General features: G+C 42.4%; 1 protein-coding gene across 5 annotated transcripts in view; it reads right to left on the bottom strand.

Moving 5' to 3' along the window:
* Positions 1 to 12,686: 12,686 nt before the first annotated feature.
* Positions 12,687 to 20,185, bottom strand: part of tbc1d4 (TBC1 domain family, member 4) — a 29,132-nt gene continuing 21,633 nt past the window's right edge. For 4 of the 5 annotated variants that reach the window (XM_040147808.1, XM_040147809.1, XM_040147810.1 and 1 more), the window contains 6 exons: positions 19,892 to 19,992; positions 19,620 to 19,763; positions 18,123 to 18,282; positions 17,777 to 17,946; positions 16,543 to 16,719; positions 12,687 to 15,747 (listed from right to left, as the gene is read on the bottom strand). In XM_040147808.1, the coding sequence (XP_040003742.1) occupies positions 15,517 to 15,747; positions 16,543 to 16,719; positions 17,777 to 17,946; positions 18,123 to 18,282; positions 19,620 to 19,763; positions 19,892 to 19,992 (983 nt within the window). In that variant the 3' untranslated portion in view covers positions 12,687 to 15,516. Of the gene's footprint in view, positions 15,748 to 16,542; positions 16,720 to 17,776; positions 17,947 to 18,122; positions 18,283 to 18,664; positions 18,784 to 19,619; positions 19,764 to 19,891; positions 19,993 to 20,185 lie in introns of those variants that run through there. The other variant, XM_040147812.1, reaches the window with a different exon arrangement.

Below are 20,185 nucleotides of genomic sequence, written 5' to 3'. Positions count from 1 at the left end.
TATATCCTTGGCCATGGAACAGACAGATTTTGCCTGCAGAAAAGCAAACACCTTTTCCTCGCTGATCGCAACCCAAGCAATTTCTCCTCAACTCCCTCCCTCCGTCCTTCCCTCCCCCTGTGTAGAAACCCAGAGAGAATCTGGGTGAGGTGTCAGGCCAATGTACTGCCTGCAAACAAAAGCCGCCCTGTCCACCCCAGACCCAGATGTTCCGTATTGATCCCCCTGTGGATTTGGCTGAATGTAACCGCTTCAAAATCTCTCTCTCTCTCTCTCTCTCTCTCTCTCTCTCTCTCTCTCTCTCCCTCTCTTACATGCTCACACTGTGTGCATATGTGTTACTCTGTGCTTTTTCGTATGGTCATGCATGTCCAGTCATGCATGTAAAGTCAAAACTGGAAGTGTGATTTCCCCTCTGAAGTTTGTACTGCAACAACCAGCAGTTTGGGTTAGTTACACCCCCTCACCCCCACCCCCGCTTCTCTTTCTCCCTCTCTCCTTCTTGTCCATGATCTGGTCCTCAACAGCCCCTCTGGTTAATAATTTAGCATGCCTCACTGTCTGATGTTGCATTGGGTTGCTGTGGCACCACAGAGAGGCTGTCTACCTTTCTGGGAGACGCTGCAACTGGTTGCCAAGGAGTTGGTTTCAAGGAGGAGGCGAGGGAGGAGGGGCAGTGTAAAGTAGAGGTCTGGCAGAGGCAGAGCAAGAGAAAACAGTAACGACAAAGAGAGTGAGAGGAAACAGACTGGGAGGGAGAGGGGGAGAAAAAGAGTAAAAGAGAAAAAGCATACGAGCTGGAAAAAAAAAAGGCAGACTGAGCAAGACAAGCCGCCCAGCCCTATCTCATACTCAACCGTTGCTCATCACACTGCACATATCTTGTTCATAACGATTAAAAAAACTGACAAAGCAGGTGGAATACCTCTGAGAGCAGATTTGGCATAAGAGACACGGCACAAGAATGTTGGTAGTGTTTGTCAAATGTCCTTTGGTGTAATGTGGGTGGTACTGTGAAGTTAGTAGGTTCATTGTGTGGATTACAGAGATGATATAAAAAAAAACATGATTGAGCTAACCAGGTATGGTAAAATGCCCCTTGAATTTCCAGAAGAGATGTTTGATTTTCATCTTTCTTTCCAAATGTTTTCACATAGGAAAGGACATACCATAAAGTATTAAGATGTGTAGTCTCTAGACTGCATTGTGGGTGGAACATGTCATTCACCGGCTCCACAGTGCATATTTATGTCATTACAAGCATAGACATGGTCCCTGAAGAAATTGACGGACTGAGCTGCTTCTCAGTGTTTCTGTTAAAGGTATTTCCCTATAACCACCAGGTTTAAGGCCGTGGACACTCACATATCCACATATACTGATGCACCACAACTGCTTGATATATATGTAAAAGCTGACTCTACGCCTTCAAGCCTTAGCACAATATTTTTTGCGGTAGTTAATCTGATTCTGTAGCAAGGGTAACGCAGGCAGGGTTGTGTCAGAGATGACTCTTTTTACCAGTGAGCTGCTCCTACATCAATGAGATTGTCTTTATCTGCCTGCTTGCAGCTTGGGCTCAGATTCTGCCCTCTATATACGGGCGCTGGGTCGTGGGAGGCATGTGGGCGAAGGTGCGTGGCATCCGGCCTAATGCACAGCCTGAAGAGAAATACTAACACTTCGTATTCACTGTGACTTCAACACCGCCACAGTTGAGGCTCTCACATTTGGATAGAGATTTTCAGTGAATGAGTCACAGGTTTGAAAGATATTCCATGGGACATGGTCTTCTAATTTAGTTGTGGTGGGAAATAAAAAGAGTCAAATGAAAACCGACTGCGGGCATCCATGTTTTGTTGTCAGCCGCAGAAGAGAATGGTGCACTGGGTGTCATCTATCTTAATATAAAAAAATGCAGCTTATAAAAGTCTTGCCACAAAGTGCTCCTCCTCAGACCCCAGGGCTGCCTTGTGTTTGACTCAGGATATTCCCTGCTGTACCACATTCCACTGTTGTTCCGTTATTCTGGACTGGGTCCCTGCCTCTTCCTGCCAAAACGCTCCCATAAACACACATCCAACCCTGAAGTCCTCACTCTGCAGGGGGCATTCCAGAAGTGTTAGTTTTCTGAGCCTTCCTCCACATTCAAAGACACACACGCATACATACAATGCATGCAGACGCAATGTGCTGTTACCCTTGCCCTAAAAGTACAAGAAAAAACTGAGTTGTGCTGTTAATACTAGAACAGAATTATTATATGTAACATAATTACACTCTACTGCAATTCAAATTTTGTTCATTTTATACACTTTCCTGCAGCATAATACCAGTAATGCTACCTAACGCCATATAGCTAGAGACCCACATGTTTTTTGCTTAGTGAGACAGTCTTTCTTCCTTTAAGGAAAGAATCACTATCAATGCGTCCATATTCTTTTTTTTTTGTCTCACAGAGTTTTGAAGAAACTGACCAGTAAAGGATTCTATAACATCACTTTTGCCAACAGCTGTTGCTTCACCTCTTACTTGACTTGATAAATGAAACATGTTTCGTTGACTCAGTTCAGCTACATTGTTCAGAACTTTTATTGAGAACATTTGTGAACAGCCTTTGACTTTTTTTCTATCATAATATCATTATAGGGAACTATAATGTTGTAACATTTCTTCACTCCATGTTACTGCCTCATGTTTCTTGGATGTTTTACCCTCCTAACTCCTATTACCCATGAAGTAATGGGAGGTGCCCCAGCACTTGTTGCTTGGACCTATCAGAAGTTAACATTTGAGACACTTGGTGTCTCTTATCAGTTCAGACAGCGAGAATGATTCCACTCCTTACCGTGCTGTTTAGATTAATTTATATTATCATTTAATACCAGTGTCAAATTGATATTTAGCAGTCAGTCACATTTTGTAATGAGCATATCTCTGTGTTTCAGATTGTAAATAAGGTAAGTAATGTTACATTCATTCTGTCAATTTCCAGCTGTGCAAAAGTTTTAACCCATACACCATCTTAGCGCTTTCTCCTTCAAATCTGTACAGGAGCAAGTGCACAAATAGTGGTCAGTGAGTGTTAAGACAAACTTTTAAGGTGTTACAGAGTGACCTCCGCACATCAATTATTCAGTTTGATCACAAAGCCTCCTTTCTGTATCCATCTTACTCTTCACTCTTGCTGTAGAAGGACCTGCTCAGCCATCGAGGCAGGCACAATCATGGAGGGGGGGGGGCAGCCCTGTATATAGCCTGACTGCAGCCAGAAGAGGGCTGGAACAGGAGTATTCATTAAAGTCGCCCCAAGAGCACAGACATAGGAGAGGATAACAAGACTCTAGGGTGGCTGGTGTGGGTCCTCGCTCCTCAAAAACCATAAATGTATTCCCCTTCATCCAGACAAATCCACAGTCTACTGTGTCAGCAAAAATACACACACACACACACACACACACACACACACACACACACACACACACACACACACACACACACAAATCCACCTTTGCTGGAACATTGACTCTTCACTTTTTGTTTTACCTTATACTTTGTCCACAACTTGAAATATAGGATAATGAAAAATTCACAACATGGGACTTTTTTTAGTTTTGGAAATTCCAGTCTGACTTAGTTATACATAACATTTTACTCAACAACTTGACTGATGAGATAACCCCAAGAAAATGACGTGCCAGTAGGTGAATATTGTTACCCGTGAACAGAGCCAAGCTTGCTCTTCCCCCTGTTTCCAGTCTTTACAGTAGGCTAAGCTTAATGGCTGCTACATATTTATTGTACAGACATGAGAGTACTGTGAATCTTCTCCTCCAACACAGGGCAAGAAAGCCAATAAGCATATTTCCCAAAATGTGAAACTATACCTTTGAGTTGCTTTCTAAATTTAAATGAAAACAACAGTGAATTTTCCTATTTACCTAATCTTGCAAAGATACTTCCTGGTTCATCTTTGACCCTAGTGTATTTTAAAGTAGTGCACCTACGCCGTTTCACAATGCAGCTGAAGTTTGCGAAAGATATTTTCCGTACATTCACTTTTATTTTGACTTCAAATAAGTTCTTTCGATTATTTACTTGCTTCGTCCAATACTTGTCTTTTTTTCTGAACACTCTCAGGCGTCACCACATCCCCAATGTCCACGAAATACAATTTGGTGAGTAAAATGCCAGTGTAATGAAAATAGACCCAGGTCTTGTTTTCTTCCTTTTAAGTCCTTTGCCTAAGTAATTTTTTGCTGCAATACCTGATCAAGGCAACCAAAAACTGTCCTGTAAAAAAACATACAGTAGGTGATGCACTGAATTCATTTGAAAGATGTTGAGCCCTTAATGGGGTTTTTATCCAACCGTTGACTATTGGCTATCCAATAACTCTCACCTCCATGTATTGAGTAGAGGTGCAGAGAAGCATTTAAAAGAGCCATAACTAACTGAACGACTCCTAGGGGAGGCTGCTCCGACTGACGTATGTGTCTCTGGGGTCTCTGAGATCTTGCTGCACAGGGCTGTTGTTCTCCCTTGTCTGCCTGCCTGGCCTGTTGGGCCCCATACCACGGCTTTCCAGAAAGACCCCCATGCGATGCTGCATTCAGCCAGGCTGAGCAGTAAGCTGAAATTAAAGCTGTTTCACTGCGGTTAGTTAAATAGTTGGACAGTGAGAGCATGGGGTGGCCCCGAGTCAAGGCTAAGGCTGTCTGGGCTAGTGAGTGGAAATCTCAAAAAAAAAAAAAAAAAAAAGGTGGGGAGGGGAGAGGGGAACATGCAAAATAAAGGATTTGAGGAAACTCTCATAGTGACCTGTTTAGAAGCTTTCTGGGATTTTGGTGAGGGAAAGCTAGGAAATGGATGTGGGTGTATTCTGTAGTACTGCATATCTGTTAAGTTTACTGTCACTGCTCCTTTGCGTGCTGGTATAGCAGCACGGTGGAAAGGAATGCATTACATAAGATCATAAGATATTCAGCGAGCAAGACTTACACAGAGTCGGTGTTAGCATGCTCAGTGGTCATCTAAAAATGAGAAGACGAGAGGAGATTGAAAGTAGCTAGATAGGTCACCGAGGAAATATAACTTTAATCCTATGTTCTTCAGCTCCCATATAAAAACCCATCGGCAACCATCGTCAGGAATATGTAATAGTTGCTTAATCTTTTCCAGTAGCTCTATAATTAGTTGGTAGTAATACAACTAAAAATGCTGATCATGTGGCTGCCTGAGTGTTATATGGCCTGTGGCTGGACTTCAGCTACAGAGTTGGAAATGTTTATTGAATTATATAACTGTTTGGCCTAAATTTTGGCTAAGGAGCAAGAGGTGGATCTACAAGGTCCTTCCACCCCCCATGACTTTCTAGGTTTAACCTCGAATCCAGCCTACATGTTCAGCCTCTGCTTACTGTGTTTTGAGGAGATCTGTACGCTTTTCATGGGTCATGCTCTGAAGGGGCTCGATACAAATTGAATCAAACCACATCGAATTTGTCAGCAACAAGTTTCCTGACAGATGATTTCATCGCTGGGCCCATGGTCTCTCATCCAGAGCACACACTGAGAGTATCATGCACAATCATAATCACAATATTGCTTTTGCTTTTATTTTCTATTTTTATGCAGGTTGGATGCAGTACAAGAGAAACATTTTTCCTAATGTTTCCTGGTTATAGTGAATTGGCCATACATAATGACTGGAATGGATGGAAAGTAATGTCCCAAGCCAAGTTCCTTTAAATCCACAGGGGTTCATGCAGTGTATGGATCAGTCTTCCAAGAGGAACAGGAGCCAAGACATCTGTGTGACTAGCAGGGACGGATCCCCTCTACCAGAACACTGGGAATAGGAAAACCAGGATTATCTGGTCACATTGCATATCATGGGCGTATATTTCTCTGCACAATATTACATGCTCTTCCTCACTGCTATCCATAAAATGCTCTGTGTCCAATTCATTATGCAATTTGAATAGTACAACCCAATTAGCATGTACTGATAGATGTGCACACATATTTGTGAGGTGAAACTCTTTTGTGGACAAGCATTTATAATCATATCCGAAATTGTGTAGCAAGGGAAACACTCAGTGACAATGTGTCTTACCCTATACTAATCTATTCTGTGTGGAGGTTTTCATTATCCACTATCCACTGTGTTCCTGTTCAGTGGGGTCTCTGTGCCCAGTTAAGAGTCTCACTACCCTTAGGGTAAAAGGATGGTGACGGGGATGACGGGAGAGCAGAGCTTAACTATTTCACTGCATTATGTTTAACACTTGCAATAATGCTGTAAAAGTGGAGGATTATTTCATCACCCCATGATTATGATACCCACCATGCTCGTAATTTGACTTTGTATGCAGAGTAAATCAAAGATTTTTGTTATGGTGGATGTCAGTTGGGAGATGCCGTAAATTCAACTAGGAACTACGACATCAAGCTGTACCGTGCTATTGATTTAGAGCTTCACAGAGATTTGATATGTTGGTCTGAGGAATATGAACAGTGTAGTGTAAGGTACGTGTATATGTGACAAGAGTCTATGTTTTTTCAGGAGCACACAGAAATGGAAGCTTGTGCTCTCACATATGTGACCTCCTGTGTCCTAGAATGTTGCCTCCACCCAACCACACCCCCCTGGTACACACACACACACACACACAAACACACACACACACACACACACACACACAAACACAAGCACAAACACACACTGCACACACTGCACACACACGTATTCCACCCTAGACAGGCCAGGTTGCCAGAGCTACACAAACTCCCACCCATTAGCGGCAGGATTCCAGGATAACCATGGCAACCAGTCTCTCACCCCCGGGGAGACGAGCAGTAGAACTGAAAGGCTCCATTCAATTTCCACATCCCAGTACAGCACACACAAAAGGACACACATGCACACTTTTCACACACTAACACACACTCACTGTCAAGCACACGCTTACAGATTCAAACACACACACACACACGCAAACAGAGAGACATGGACACGTCCAACGCAACCCACTTGCTCTAACAGCCTCGCAGTCACTCCAGCCTTCCCTGCCTGCCTCCACTGGGGTGAGTGGGAGCTTGTTAGAGAGACCGCACACTACATCCTCTCACCCACGGTCCTCGACTGCACATACACAGTGCACCAGTGAAACATTAATTACACCTCACTCATTGTGATTAGACACACTGTTAGAGGAAGTCGACAGACTCTTTATTTTATGCACAAAGATTATCTTTCTCTCTCCCTGGAGGCATGAAACATCTCCTCAACAAAAAAGTGCTGTACTGGGTCACATCATCTAACTTCATCCACAGTGACAATATGGCGTGTGCATTCTTGTCTACCACTGGTTTTATGTCACATGGCAGGCACAGGGTGGTGGGATTGGTATCGTGTGGAGTAATTATTTTGATACCTCTACGGTATCTCCTCTGTGCACGGATGCAAAAATAAAGTTTTGAGAGAAACTGTGCAACACAGAGCATGGCATGAGGAAATATTGGTATATGATAAAAGAGAGAAGTGCTGTTACAGTATCACTTTAATGGCCAATACGGATGTAGTTATGTGAAACTTATGTAGTTAAGCGAATGCAGCGCGCTCCCCAAGTCTCCTTGCAGAACGTACTCACTGGGGTTAACCATGAGGAGAGAGAAAAGGTTAATGACGCACAGTGGGAAATCAAGCTCTTAGTATCACAGATAGTATCATAAGAAATGGATAGAGAGGTATGGGGCGGAAGAGAATGGAAATAGGTTATATTAGGGGAGCAGATAATATTCGGAGAAAAATGAAAAAAAGCAGAGAGAAGGTATGGGCAGAATGAGACAGTCCTAGAAATATAAATGATGGACAAACAAAGCTCCGAAACTCAGGGTGTTGATTATCTCCCGCTAACATTAGTCCACACAGAGTCCACACGGACCATTAGATGTGAGCCCAGCTTGAATCAATTTGGAAATTATCTATTCAAGAAAATGTTGAGTGGCGGGCACACAGCACTCAGCCTTTTAGCGACACAATACTGGTTGTTTTTTTGTTATCTTGGCGGCAGATAGCGGGGAGACAAAGATGGGCGAGGGTGCATCATCTTGCTTAGATGGATGGACAGGTGGGAGGACTGGCAGAAATTAGGTCAGCAAATATTCCAAAAGGGTGCGGTGTTGTTTTGGAAACAATGTAGGAGGGAGAGAGGGAGCGAGAAAGATCTGGAACAAGGGAGGGATGAAGGAAGAGTGGAGTGAGGCTGGCACTAATGACGGGTGCGCCTAGGGCCACACAAGTACAGCTGTCTCCCCTCCCAACTTCAGCAATGTCAGATCAGCATAATAAAACCCAGTGTGTTGGTCTGTGCTCACAGGAACAGCTGGGTGGCTTGGTGGAGAAGAAAAAAAGTGAACAAGGGAGAGGAGAAGTGTGCATCACCGAATGTTATCGCCTCTGCTCCGAGCTTGTAGAGTTTCTTGAACAAATCCCAGCGATGCGCAGGAAGACTGTAGTTTAGAAAGGAGCAAGTGGTGTTGGACACTTAAACCTCTGGCAGCTTGGACAAGTCACTTCTCTTTCATCGAGTTTCCAGTGGCTGACGTCAGAATGTGTCCAGAGCGCAGTGAGTCACACATATGCAGGCTCTGCCCACCACCTCATCTTTGTGTTTGTGTCCTTAGTGGCCTTGTGAAAAGGACGTACATACACATATTGCATGATGTCAGGAGTACTTCTCCAACCTGACCTCACACCCAGTTTCCCTTATCACTGATATATATCCAGGTCTTACCGGGCTTAACCCTGAACGCACACGCAGATAAAGCCAGCTCAAAGACTATCCATACTGGACTTGATCTTTGCATATTATTTGCACTTTTATTGGATGGACCCACATGTAGGAGGATATCTGCCTGTCTGACTCACTTCTTGTCTGTCTGACCACCCCCTCTTTCTAGCCTGCCAGCATTCTCTTTGTGTCTCTTGCTGTCTCTTTCTCCTCCTCTCTCGCCTGTGTTTGTCTTAATCATTGCCGAGGTGATGTGGGCCTGGCAGAACCAGTGGATAACGTGATTAGAAGGGGCTCAAAGTCTCTACTCTGATCGCTCCCATCATCTGGGACTTCAGTCACATTTGTTTGGTATCTCCAGGTGGAAAATGGCCTTGATAAGATCTTCAGACTTTTTACTTACGGTGTGTGAGCATCACCTCTTTTTAGCGTTGTTTTCACAAATGTGTATATATATATGTGTGTGCACCTGCTCTTTCTGAGATGTCTGCAAGCACAGCTACAGGCTATAGAGGCCAAAAGGGAATAGGGAGTTGGGCATGGGCAACATGTCATTGGCAGTTTAATGTGCATGTGTGTTTACATACATCCCTGTGTGTGCATGCAACTAAGGACACTGTGTGTGTTTTTCAGGCCTCCGGAGGCTCCACAGATGAGTGGAGCATCGGATCAGGTAAGCCAAGCGACAGTCCCCAGCATGTGCTGCAGCTGGCCCTGGGGGATTTTGGGTAGTGTGTCTGCCAGACCGCTGAGGGGGAAGGTGAGGAGAGGTAGATGGGCTCTCGTCAGGAAAAAGATGAGGAGGGTTTCTAAATGACAAGCATGTCATTAATCACTAGATTCTCCAGGCGGTGTTTTTGTGGTTCTAGCTGCTCTTGATGGAAAGAACCAAAGGAATGGACTGGACTAGTCATAGGAATAGGAAGTGTGTGTGTGTTTGTGTGTGTGTGTGTGTGTGTGTGCGCGTGTGCGTGCGTGTTTGGTTCTGTGTTTCTTCTGTGGCTTCATTATTGCCATATTCCCTATTCCTTCTGTTGTTCCTGGCTCTGGCCGTGTACCATCAGCCCCTCTGGCAGCCACATCCATGACAGGTACAGGGAGAGAAAAGCACTCTGTAGAAAGCAAATCTGTCACCGTGCTAACTAAAACATGTCAGTGTGGTAGTGCTGTGTGTCTAGGTGCACACGTGTGCATGCCTGTGCAGTGTGGATAGCCGACTGAAATCCAAGGCAGCTATAGTGAAGAGTTTATTTCACAGCTTTAGAGAAGAAAGAGACAAGGATCAAGTTCCGAAAGAGCTGGAGCAGCCAGTTTATCTGCAAAGTGGTGGGTTAGGAGGGAAGATGGGGAGAGAAATTAAGGCACAGCTAAACTGAGATGCAGTGAAATGTGTCTGTGTGTGTGTGTGTGTGTGTGTGTGTGTGTGTGTTTGTGTTTGTGTGTGTTTGTGGCCTCAGGGGAGCCAACTCCTCTCTCTGGAATAGGCTGAGCCCACCTGAGTCTCTCTCCCCACCCCTCCAGCTGTTTCCCTCACCACTTCCAAACCTTCCCCCACCACCCTCAACTCCATCCTCCAAATTCACCAACTCCCATTCTCTCTACAACTACAAGCCTGGTGCCAATCAGATGAGGCCGGTAACAGTGCTCATGTACTTCTGCAGTTGTGTAATGTTTGTGTTTTTGCCTCAAAACCACATTATCGATCTGAATTGCAGATAATCGGGCTGCAAAGTAAAAGTTGTGCTGTTGCATAGACATTCCATGACCTGTAATACTTTGCACTGACAGCTGTAGCCCAGTGTTTTCTATTGAATCGACTCCAGCTTTTAGACTGCGCCACAAGTGGAGCAGTATGAATTCCCATATAAGGCAGGAGAGCCCTTTCTAACCTCCTCCCTCCTCCTCCTCCACCACTCTCTCTTCAACCCCCTCACTCCTTCACTGCAACCAGCTAACACTGTCAGCTTGCTCTTCCCTTTCTGCTGAGACCGCGGTCTAATGCCCTTAAGACACACACACACACACACACACACACACACACACACACACACACACACACACACACACACACACACACACACACACACACACACGGGCAAATATCCTACAGACAGTTGCCTGAGAGCAACAGTCCTGTGTCAAACACTGGTGGTTCTTTCGGTTGGAGTACTGATACTTGTCATTTTCTGTTTTCAGTCTGTCATTTACTGGATCACCATAAGCTCCAAAACACAGTAAATATTATACTAAAACTTCAGACCAAGCCTTACAAATCTAATGGGAGGGATGATACGAGCGGGAAGAGGAGTGGGAGGTAGAGATGGATTGAAGGGTGAAGATACTGAAAACGGAGAGAGAAAAAAAAACACAAGCAGAGCTGATAAGGCCCTTGGCAGAGGAAGTGTCGTTCGCAGCTAATCCCCAGTGGACTCCCAGTATCCCACTCTTCCCCTGCTGCAGGATGTGTCCCCGTGTGGGAATACGCAAGGAATGTGGCCCCTTTTGTTTAGTGTGCGATAGGCTCCTAGTTGGCGGTCATTTGTGTGTCTAATGTGTGACAAGCTCCAGGCTTGACAGAGGCTGATCAGAGCAACATTAAGCAGTCCTTTCTGGGTAAGACACTCCTAGGAAAAAAATGACCGGTCTTATGGCTGCTATCTTCCAAGGCCCCTCCTTGGCTGATGGAGCACTTGCTGGGCTTTCACTGTGTTTCGTATCCATAGACTACAGATTAAACTAGAAAATGCTCTCGGTAGAGCTCAGACCTCTGCCAAGACCAGTGTCGAACAACATACACCGTTCTACAAATTCCTTGCAAATGATCCGGATCTTCCCCAAAATTTAATGCCCCATTTCTCCACCAAGTTCGATGCAAATCGGTTAAGTACTTTTTGTGTAATCCTGCGGACAAATAAACAAACAAAAAGACACAGGTATTACACAACCTCCTGGGCAGAGATAACAAAGAGCTAAGAAGGCATCAGTGGTTACCTTTTTTTTTTTTTTTGCCATATGTACCCCTAAATCCTCGTCAGATTATCCTAAAGTACCCCTTCACTGAAACCACTCATGTTCCAAAAGTGTTCATTCGAAGTGGATGTTATTTAACATTATCATTTATATCAAAGTGGGTATTGTCACAATAATCTTTTCATACAACTGAACTGTTCATGTTTAGAGGGTTTGGTGAAGTTTGCTCCATAATACTACACTTAAGAGTGACAGAAGCTGGATGTTTCAACCTCTGTCACATAGTTACTTTTAGTTATCTATCTATATCTATATATATCTATATATATGTGTATATATATATATATATATCTATATATATATATATCTATATATATGTGTATATATATATATATATATCTATATATATATATAAATATCTATATATCTATATATCTAAATATCTATATATCTATATATATGTGTATATATATATATCTATATATATATATAAATATCTATATATCTATATATATGTGTATATATATATCTATATATATATATATATATATCTATATATCTATATATCTATATATATCTATATATCTATATCTATATAACCATTTATCAATTAGTTTTAGCTTTTTCACCATTTATCCAATACTTTTAACGTTAGCTGTTTCAACTGTTTATCCATTCCTTTTAACACTTTTTAGGCTTTCTCCATTACTTTTTAACTGTATAATTCAACCATTTATCCATTACTTTTAGATAACTGATAGACTTGATAACTTGCATGGTTACTCATTTTCATCAACACTAAATTGTAATTCATAGTAGTCAAGTACCCTTGGTCGGGTATCACTTATCTACATCAAAATGATTATCATTCATTTAATTTCATTTAATGGACCAACACTTCTTTCATCAAGCATTTTATGACTATTTATTTCATTCACTACAGCTAGTTCACAAATGTACTCTCGGTTGAATGTTTGAGATACACTACAAAGAATGAATTTTCACAGTGGAATATTTTTTCTTATAGAGACCTGTTGTTCTTTTTGCCCAAGGCGTTAACAAAAGCACAATTCTTAAAAAGGCCTTTAGATAGACTCTCTAAAACTGTTGAAGTCTACCTTGACCTTTTACGCAATAATACGTCTACACAGAGACCATTTCAGCTTGCGGCTACGTCCTACACTTGGGAGTGCTACCTTGTAGAGCAGTAAGGGAATATGATTTCTTTGAGAGCTTACTGGGCAGATAAGACATTCGGACATGAGTAGACAGAAAAGAAGGCAAGGTGAGGTTTATTGAAGAATTCATGACAGTTCCTTTGTGTAGCCCTCATGTTGACAGTCTTTTTCTTAAAACACATTGATACAAGCACTATTTAGTAGTCAGGACTTAGAGCACCTGATGTGAAATAAAGACCTTCACTGACTACAACCAAGTGCTTTACATTAGATATCGACAAAACGGTCTCATATCTCCGATTAATGGAGAATAAAGGCCATCGTCAGCTTTTGGCACTACTTATTAAGCTGAGGAGAAATAAACGTTGTGTAATGATAAGTAAACAAGTCTGCCTATGGTCTGGTTTTTTTGTTGTCAAGTTTTCACCGCCAATATTTGGTATCTTTTCAAGCTCTTGTCTTAGTACAAACCTAAAGAACGCTGAACAGGTGTAGTGACAAAAAGGTAATGACATTATCACATTCATTCATTTTTGAAAAACATCCAAATCTTTGGTTCAATGGTCAATTTCTCAGATGCACGAATACTCTACAAAAGCAAAATACAGGCAAAAAGAGGCAGAAAAGCTGTCAGCAGCACTGTATCCTACGTATCCTTCAAGAGATTTCAAGATGAGTTGTTTGATATATTTCACTTGCTGAACTGTTGAGAGAATCCCTGCTGTTCAGATGCGACAGTTTCTCTAATATTTATGAGGCGTTTGGTACAAACTTTTACGTTACCTCAATTACCACAAGACCGTTTCACCCTCAGAGGCAACGTCAGGCTGGATTTATCAACCTATCAAACTTTCTGTGAATTAACTCCAGTAACTTTGCAAAAGTAGGCAAGTGCTCTGGATATATGCAAATACACATCACTGCTAAACATAAACATACTGCCTTGCGTGCCAAAGGACCTAAGTTTGAGAACAAAAGCTTTACACTGAAAGAGACATGAATATGTCACCAAAGCCTGTCAACAAGGACATGAAGACTGACAGACACTGTTCGTAAGTGATGTTTGTCCTGACAGATATCACGTTGGTTTTAATGTTCAGGTGCTATATGAAAGCCCAGTACTGTTCTGCTTTCAATCAGAACTGGCAATGCTGAGTCAGCCAGAGAGCTGGGACAAAACAAAACTGAGGACAGAACCCGGGACACATATATGTACATATATTGTGTATACTACTCAAAAGGAAACTGAAATGTCTTTACATTCTTATTTCCTTTGCAGTCTCTCTGCTCACCTAAACCCTTGAGATTCACGGCAAACTTTTTACAGAATTTTGCGTGAAACCAACAACAATGCTACTGCTGATATGTGTTGTCTTGAAATCTTGAGCCATGCAACACTAGCTGCTTGTAGTCGCACATACAGATGCTACAGTAGGAGGTGCTCCTTGTTCTGTCAGCCCTTCGGCTGACAAAAACAAAAAGTCATACAGCCGTTTGGAACAGAAGCGTGTGATATACATTCAGATTGCTGCTCAACCTTCGTCTATTTTTCAGTGCCTCCTGGGGAGCATGAACTCTGCCTCGGTGTCTGAACATTGTGATAAAATGAAGCGACACCGCGGTCAGTCACACAGGAAGCTGAGAAGGCAGACGACCTCACATCCTGCCTGAGCTTTGGAAGAAACACTTCCTCCTTAAAAGCAGCAAGTGCAAGCACTAAAGATCTCTCACGTGAAGGCAGTGGTGTGGTGCTGAGAGATGAGCAACAAGACAGTATGCATCTGCTGGAATTTAAAGTCTAATATGGCAGACGTGCGTCCAGATGCCTCTGCGGTGAAAAACAGATTATCATCACAATGATCTGTGGAGGGAAATTACATTCTCAAACATTTCAAGTGAATAAAAGGAAAAAACAAAGCAATGTGATTAGCCTGAGGCAGAGGTTCCATCACTGATACAGGATCAACAAAACAAAGAAAAACAAGGGGGTCTCAACTCAAGGATTATGCACACTGGTAATGGCTATATGTTGAACCTGAGGTTCAAAGGATTGTTTGCCAACATGTACCTTCTGTTCACTGCTTTTATGGTGCTATTGAGACTGGTAGTAAATACATCAAGGCAGTGCTCAAAAAGATTTGTAGATGCAGGCACATTTCTCACTTGTGTCAATCTAGAAAATATCCCTGTGATTACCCAGAGATCTGAATAGGGAAGGATGCTGTGCATCTTGAAGGATGCAGTGCATCTTGATCTCACCTTCAGACTGGCAGTGAAACAGATGAGACAGAACAGCAGCTCTGATTTGATAGAACTGTTGGTTTGCTAATATAAATGAAACCATCCTCCCACCACTCAATTATCTGCCCGAAAATATCACGTAGATAATTCCCATACAGTCTGCTCGTGTCAAGTCCAGACATCATGCGATTTAAAAAGCGCTGACACTCTTGTGCAACAGTACAACAATAGCTGTGGATCTCAGCAGCCTTCCATTAAAGCAGTCGCCATTTGTTCACTTCAGTCTCTTTCTGTGCGTCTGCCCAGAGCAGCCAGCCCCCCTGGTTGTCATCAGGGCTTCTTGGCTGCAGTTTTGGCTTTCCCGTTGGGTCCTGTTTTGATCTGGGTCATCTCCACATCTGTCAGGGTGTCAGGGGGAAGGCACGAGCGCATGCGTTCAATGGTCTTCTGGTAAGCTGCCCTCTCCTGCTCCAGAGAGCGAATCATGTGCTTCATTTTGCTCTCCCGAGAAAGGAAGTTCTCCACGCTCGTCTCCAGCGTCTGAATCTTCTGTCGTGCGGCCTGGAGGACACAGACGTTGTACCTCGGTAAATGCAGGGTATAATACAAAGACAGAAATTTGGGCAGAGGGTAGATAAAAAGCTCAGGGGCTACAAATACTAAGAAGTCAACTTGAAGTCAACACTAGTGTGACTTTGTTCTAGGATCCTATTTAAAAATCTCAACATTAAAGTGCAATCAAACATGACTGTAGTTAATACAGAGCCAGTGGCTTGTGTAAATCACTTGTTAAAAGCTAAAGTAACAGTTATCCAACACCAAGATTCTACTAAATTTTCTTTGTCGCATCAGAGATCAGAGGATCTCAATACCTCTTTGATTAATACGAGGACCATGAGGTGTGACTTTACCAGTCCAGCTGTACAGATTTACATGCTACTGATCAAAATGTAGTATTATTATATATGTATATATTGTATAGTATGTAGTATAATGAAGTATTTGGACACTAATAGCGTTCAGTTCCTTTGTCTTTCTCTCATTTCCACTGTGTTTTCAATTTATGTTTTTGCGCCATCTATGGGTAGTCTGAGACACTACCAGCTGTTGTGGATGTGTAAACAACATGACACAGCCCCTCACAAGTTCATCAAAAGACGGAATTACAAACTGACCAATAACTTAAAAACGTCCCACATTTACACATAAGTTCTCTCAATGATGCATCTTTAAAATAATGATTATCACTACAAATCGTATATCAAACAATTTACACTGATATTAATGGAAGGTAATGTATGAGGAGAGTGGTCTGGTTGCAGATCAAAGTGTAAGTTTGATCCTTCTTCTTCCCACCTGAAGTTTTTCCAGCAGGTCCATGTTCTGTTTCTTTAACTGCACATTTGTCTTTTCTAGTTTGTCGAGCCGGTCAGAGTCATCGGGCAACGGTCCGGCATCTAACATCTCATCCTGAAGGACGTGGTACTCCACCTCATACGCATGCAGCTGCTTGGAGATGTCCATCTCCATTACCTGGCAAACAAAGGATCACACAGTGAGACAGAGGCCATTGGCTAATAAGTCATTACAGTATACAATATTGTAAGTAAGGTTTAGCTAAATTAGGCTGTGTAGAGAGTTTAGGATAACTCTGGTGATATTCAGCATTTTCTTATTGTTCTCTAGAAAAGACAAAACCTGTTAAAGACACAATAATGCACTGGATGACATGTTCCTTTATTACAATAAACACACACTGTAGTTTATTTTGAGAGAGTCACAAATACACTGTCATCGTGCTACTCAAGCAAGCTGAGCAGCACACTAAGGCTGGGGAGGCTGTAAAGTACTGAGAGACGAACTAATCCCTTGTTAGTTTTGGTCTTTTCAGGGGATTTGTTGACAAAACAAAAATATCGTAAACCGTAACCTTTAATGTGAATATGCTGGATAATATCTGCACAATTTACTCACAATCAAATCTGAAAAACTGTCATCCAAAATTCTGCCTTTTTTTCCCCCAAAGGTACTTTATTGTGAAAAACCTAAATGGCTTTTTTTTTTTTTTTTTTTTTTTACGCCTGTGGCTAAACAAATACTACAATAGTACTCCTTCCTGTAACAGCGTGCTTGGTATTATCTTAAAGACTGCTCACAAGGAAAGCAATTCCTCTACATAATGTAAAACATTAAAACATGATAAAGTTTTATTTGCAATAAATCTAAAGATAAAAATTCCACTTTTTTTATATGTTGTTTTGATCTGCTCTTGTCTCGATATCGGGCCAGTGTGGAGTAACTGATTTGACAGAGCCACTGGAGAACATTGACCAAGTAGGTTTATGTCTTTGTCTTAAAATGAATTCAGTTTCACTAACCTGCAAGAATAATACTGGTCTTGTCTTACATTACTGTAAATGAGTAATGTTGTTCCTTTAAAAGTGTGTAAACACATTTCCAACCATCACAAGTACTGAGAAGCTTTTAACCAGTGGCCAATCATGCAATATGGGATTACATTGACATGACTCACCGGGCTTAATTGTTTTGAAACCTGAGACTGTTATTCATGTAACTTTGCACTTTGTACCTTTGCAATGGTCTGCTCCATCTGTGTCTGAGTGAGGGTGGGAAGTGTAGTTTTCAGATAATCCACAATGCTCTCAAAGCTCTCACACTCCACTATCTCCCCCTCATGGCTGCTCAGCAGACAGAGGGCCACTTTAAAGATCACTTCGGTCCCCTGGGCACACACAAAATCTGAAAAAAAACAAAGAACAAAAACGATACAATAAAAACACCGGGGCTTTACAAACTTTACCTTAAGATGTCATTGTTATGAGGCTATTTAAATGTCATCCTCTTTTGAGAATAGCATTGTGCTGATAAGCATTTGTGTGCGAGCAAACACAGGGGCCATTATTCTAAAAATATACCAAAGATGCGGGACACAAAGCCGAGGGGGAACTGCGAGGCGAAGAGAGTGAGGAACCACGGTGCTGCGTAGAGGCTGGGGCAGATCTCGTGCTCCTCAAAGTGATTGTACAACTCACGGTGGTAGTCGTGTAACAGTCTGGAGAGCTGGTACATCTGAACCTGGGATAAAACAGACAGCGTGCACAGGCATAAACACTCACGCACAATCATACAGGACAAAACATGCTGTGCCAGAAAAAACTGGTATATCTGGATCTGCAGGGGAGAGGGTATCACAGGGCAATCTAGCTGTCAAATGAACCACTATCCAAGCAGGGAGCTCCTTTAGTATTACGAGTGCTGTTCTAGAGACTTGCTCAGACTTGCATCAAGGCCAGGCATTTGATGAACTGTGCTAACTCTCTGACAGTATATTACAGTGATCCTGACAAGTGCTACAGTGAAATGCACAGCAGACAGAAAAGAGAAGCAGAAGTTAGGTCAAGCCAAATTTAGATCAGTCTTACAATTTCCTGACAGTTACAAACAACAAAAGTAATACCTTTAGCTCCTCGTACTCAGCCACTGTATAAAGAAAACGGCACAACTTCCTCTTGCCTTTGCTAACTTTGGATTGGTCTCAAAAGAACACAATTGCAGTGTGGAGAGAACCAAGAAGCCACTGCTCGGCTAAACGGTTACCTGATGTAGATTAAACATTACCACGCCTGCCGCCGCTGCTGCTTAGCATCCTGGTGAGGTCAGCTGATGTTTAACCGAGGCTAACAGAGCAGGCATGCAGGTGTGGTTTGAATAAGAGGTGGAGACACTTGACTATTGTTTGCTGTCGCTAACTAATAACCCACAATGGTGAGAGGCGAGCGGGGCTTCTTACAGTGGCCAGATGAGAGCTGAAAACTAAAATGGACAGTAAGAGTCCAGTGTGCTTGTTACTCACATACTGTTTCTAATAGGTTAGAAAATTACAGATACGATAACAGTTAAATTTAAAGCCACTATTTGTAGTCTTTCTGTTCTTTTATTGTCTTGAACTCAAGTGCTCAAATTGCTCTGAGCATATGTTTTTGTTGAGAGAAAAATGATACAATCCTGGTGAAAAGCGATGCAGTCAATGTTTTGCTGATTAATCTCAGTGCCCTTTGGTCATATCTATGCATCGCTGCCTATTACAGTGTTTTTTTTTGTTGTTTTTTTTAACACTACCAGTGAGGGTGCCAAAGTTGAAATTTTCAACTTCGATTCCTAGTGGCTTCAGTGTTCAGAGGATTTTTTTTCCCCTGCAGAATCACATGTACAAGAGAACACCACTTCATTTAACAGTCTGGTACAAACTGTATAAACAATGAGTAATCATGTCTCTCAGTTGAGCCCGTAATTATCTTGCAGGAAGGAAATGTAGAGGGTTCTGTTGCTAAAATGTTCCCACAGAGTAATGAGATCCATCATATTCTAATAACATGTTAAAAAGTGGTCCGTGCACCCATTCACGCACTGACCTGCAAAGAGACCATGTCAGGTCTGTACTGCCGCCTGATGCCGAGGTCATACATCAGGAACTTCAACATGTCAAAGGCCTGTTCTTCGCTCATGTGCAGCAGCAACACTCCAGCCACAAAGCTGATACCCTGGCAGTAGCCAACCTGTTCGGCACACAAAAAAAAAAAAAAAAGATATCACACACCATGTGCTACCAATTTCATGCCATTCCCTACACTATGGCTTTACAGCGATTTACTGTGGGGAAAGGAAACAGGATTACAGTATGTACCTCTGTGTCCAGCAGAGAGTAGGCTTTCAGGAGGTTGTAAAGGGAAAGCTGTCCTGCACCGAGCTGGGCTGAGAAGTACTGGTGGGTGGGGAAGGTCCGGCCTGAGGGGGAAGACAGATGATATTTAGTAAATGTTCACAGTTTCTGTGGGTTTTCAACATGACAAGAAGACGTGCTTGGGAGAATTTTCTAATGTGTTGTAATTTTTTTAGTTTGCCCGCGAATATATAAAAATATGAAGATTAACAATCAAACTACGACTCCTACAACAACTACAAATAATAATGATAGCTT

Source organism: Xiphias gladius, chromosome 16, assembly GCF_016859285.1.
Source record: "Xiphias gladius isolate SHS-SW01 ecotype Sanya breed wild chromosome 16, ASM1685928v1, whole genome shotgun sequence".
NCBI classification, from domain to species: Eukaryota; Metazoa; Chordata; class Actinopteri; order Istiophoriformes; family Xiphiidae; genus Xiphias; species Xiphias gladius.
This window is presented reverse-complemented; position numbering and strand designations above follow the sequence as displayed.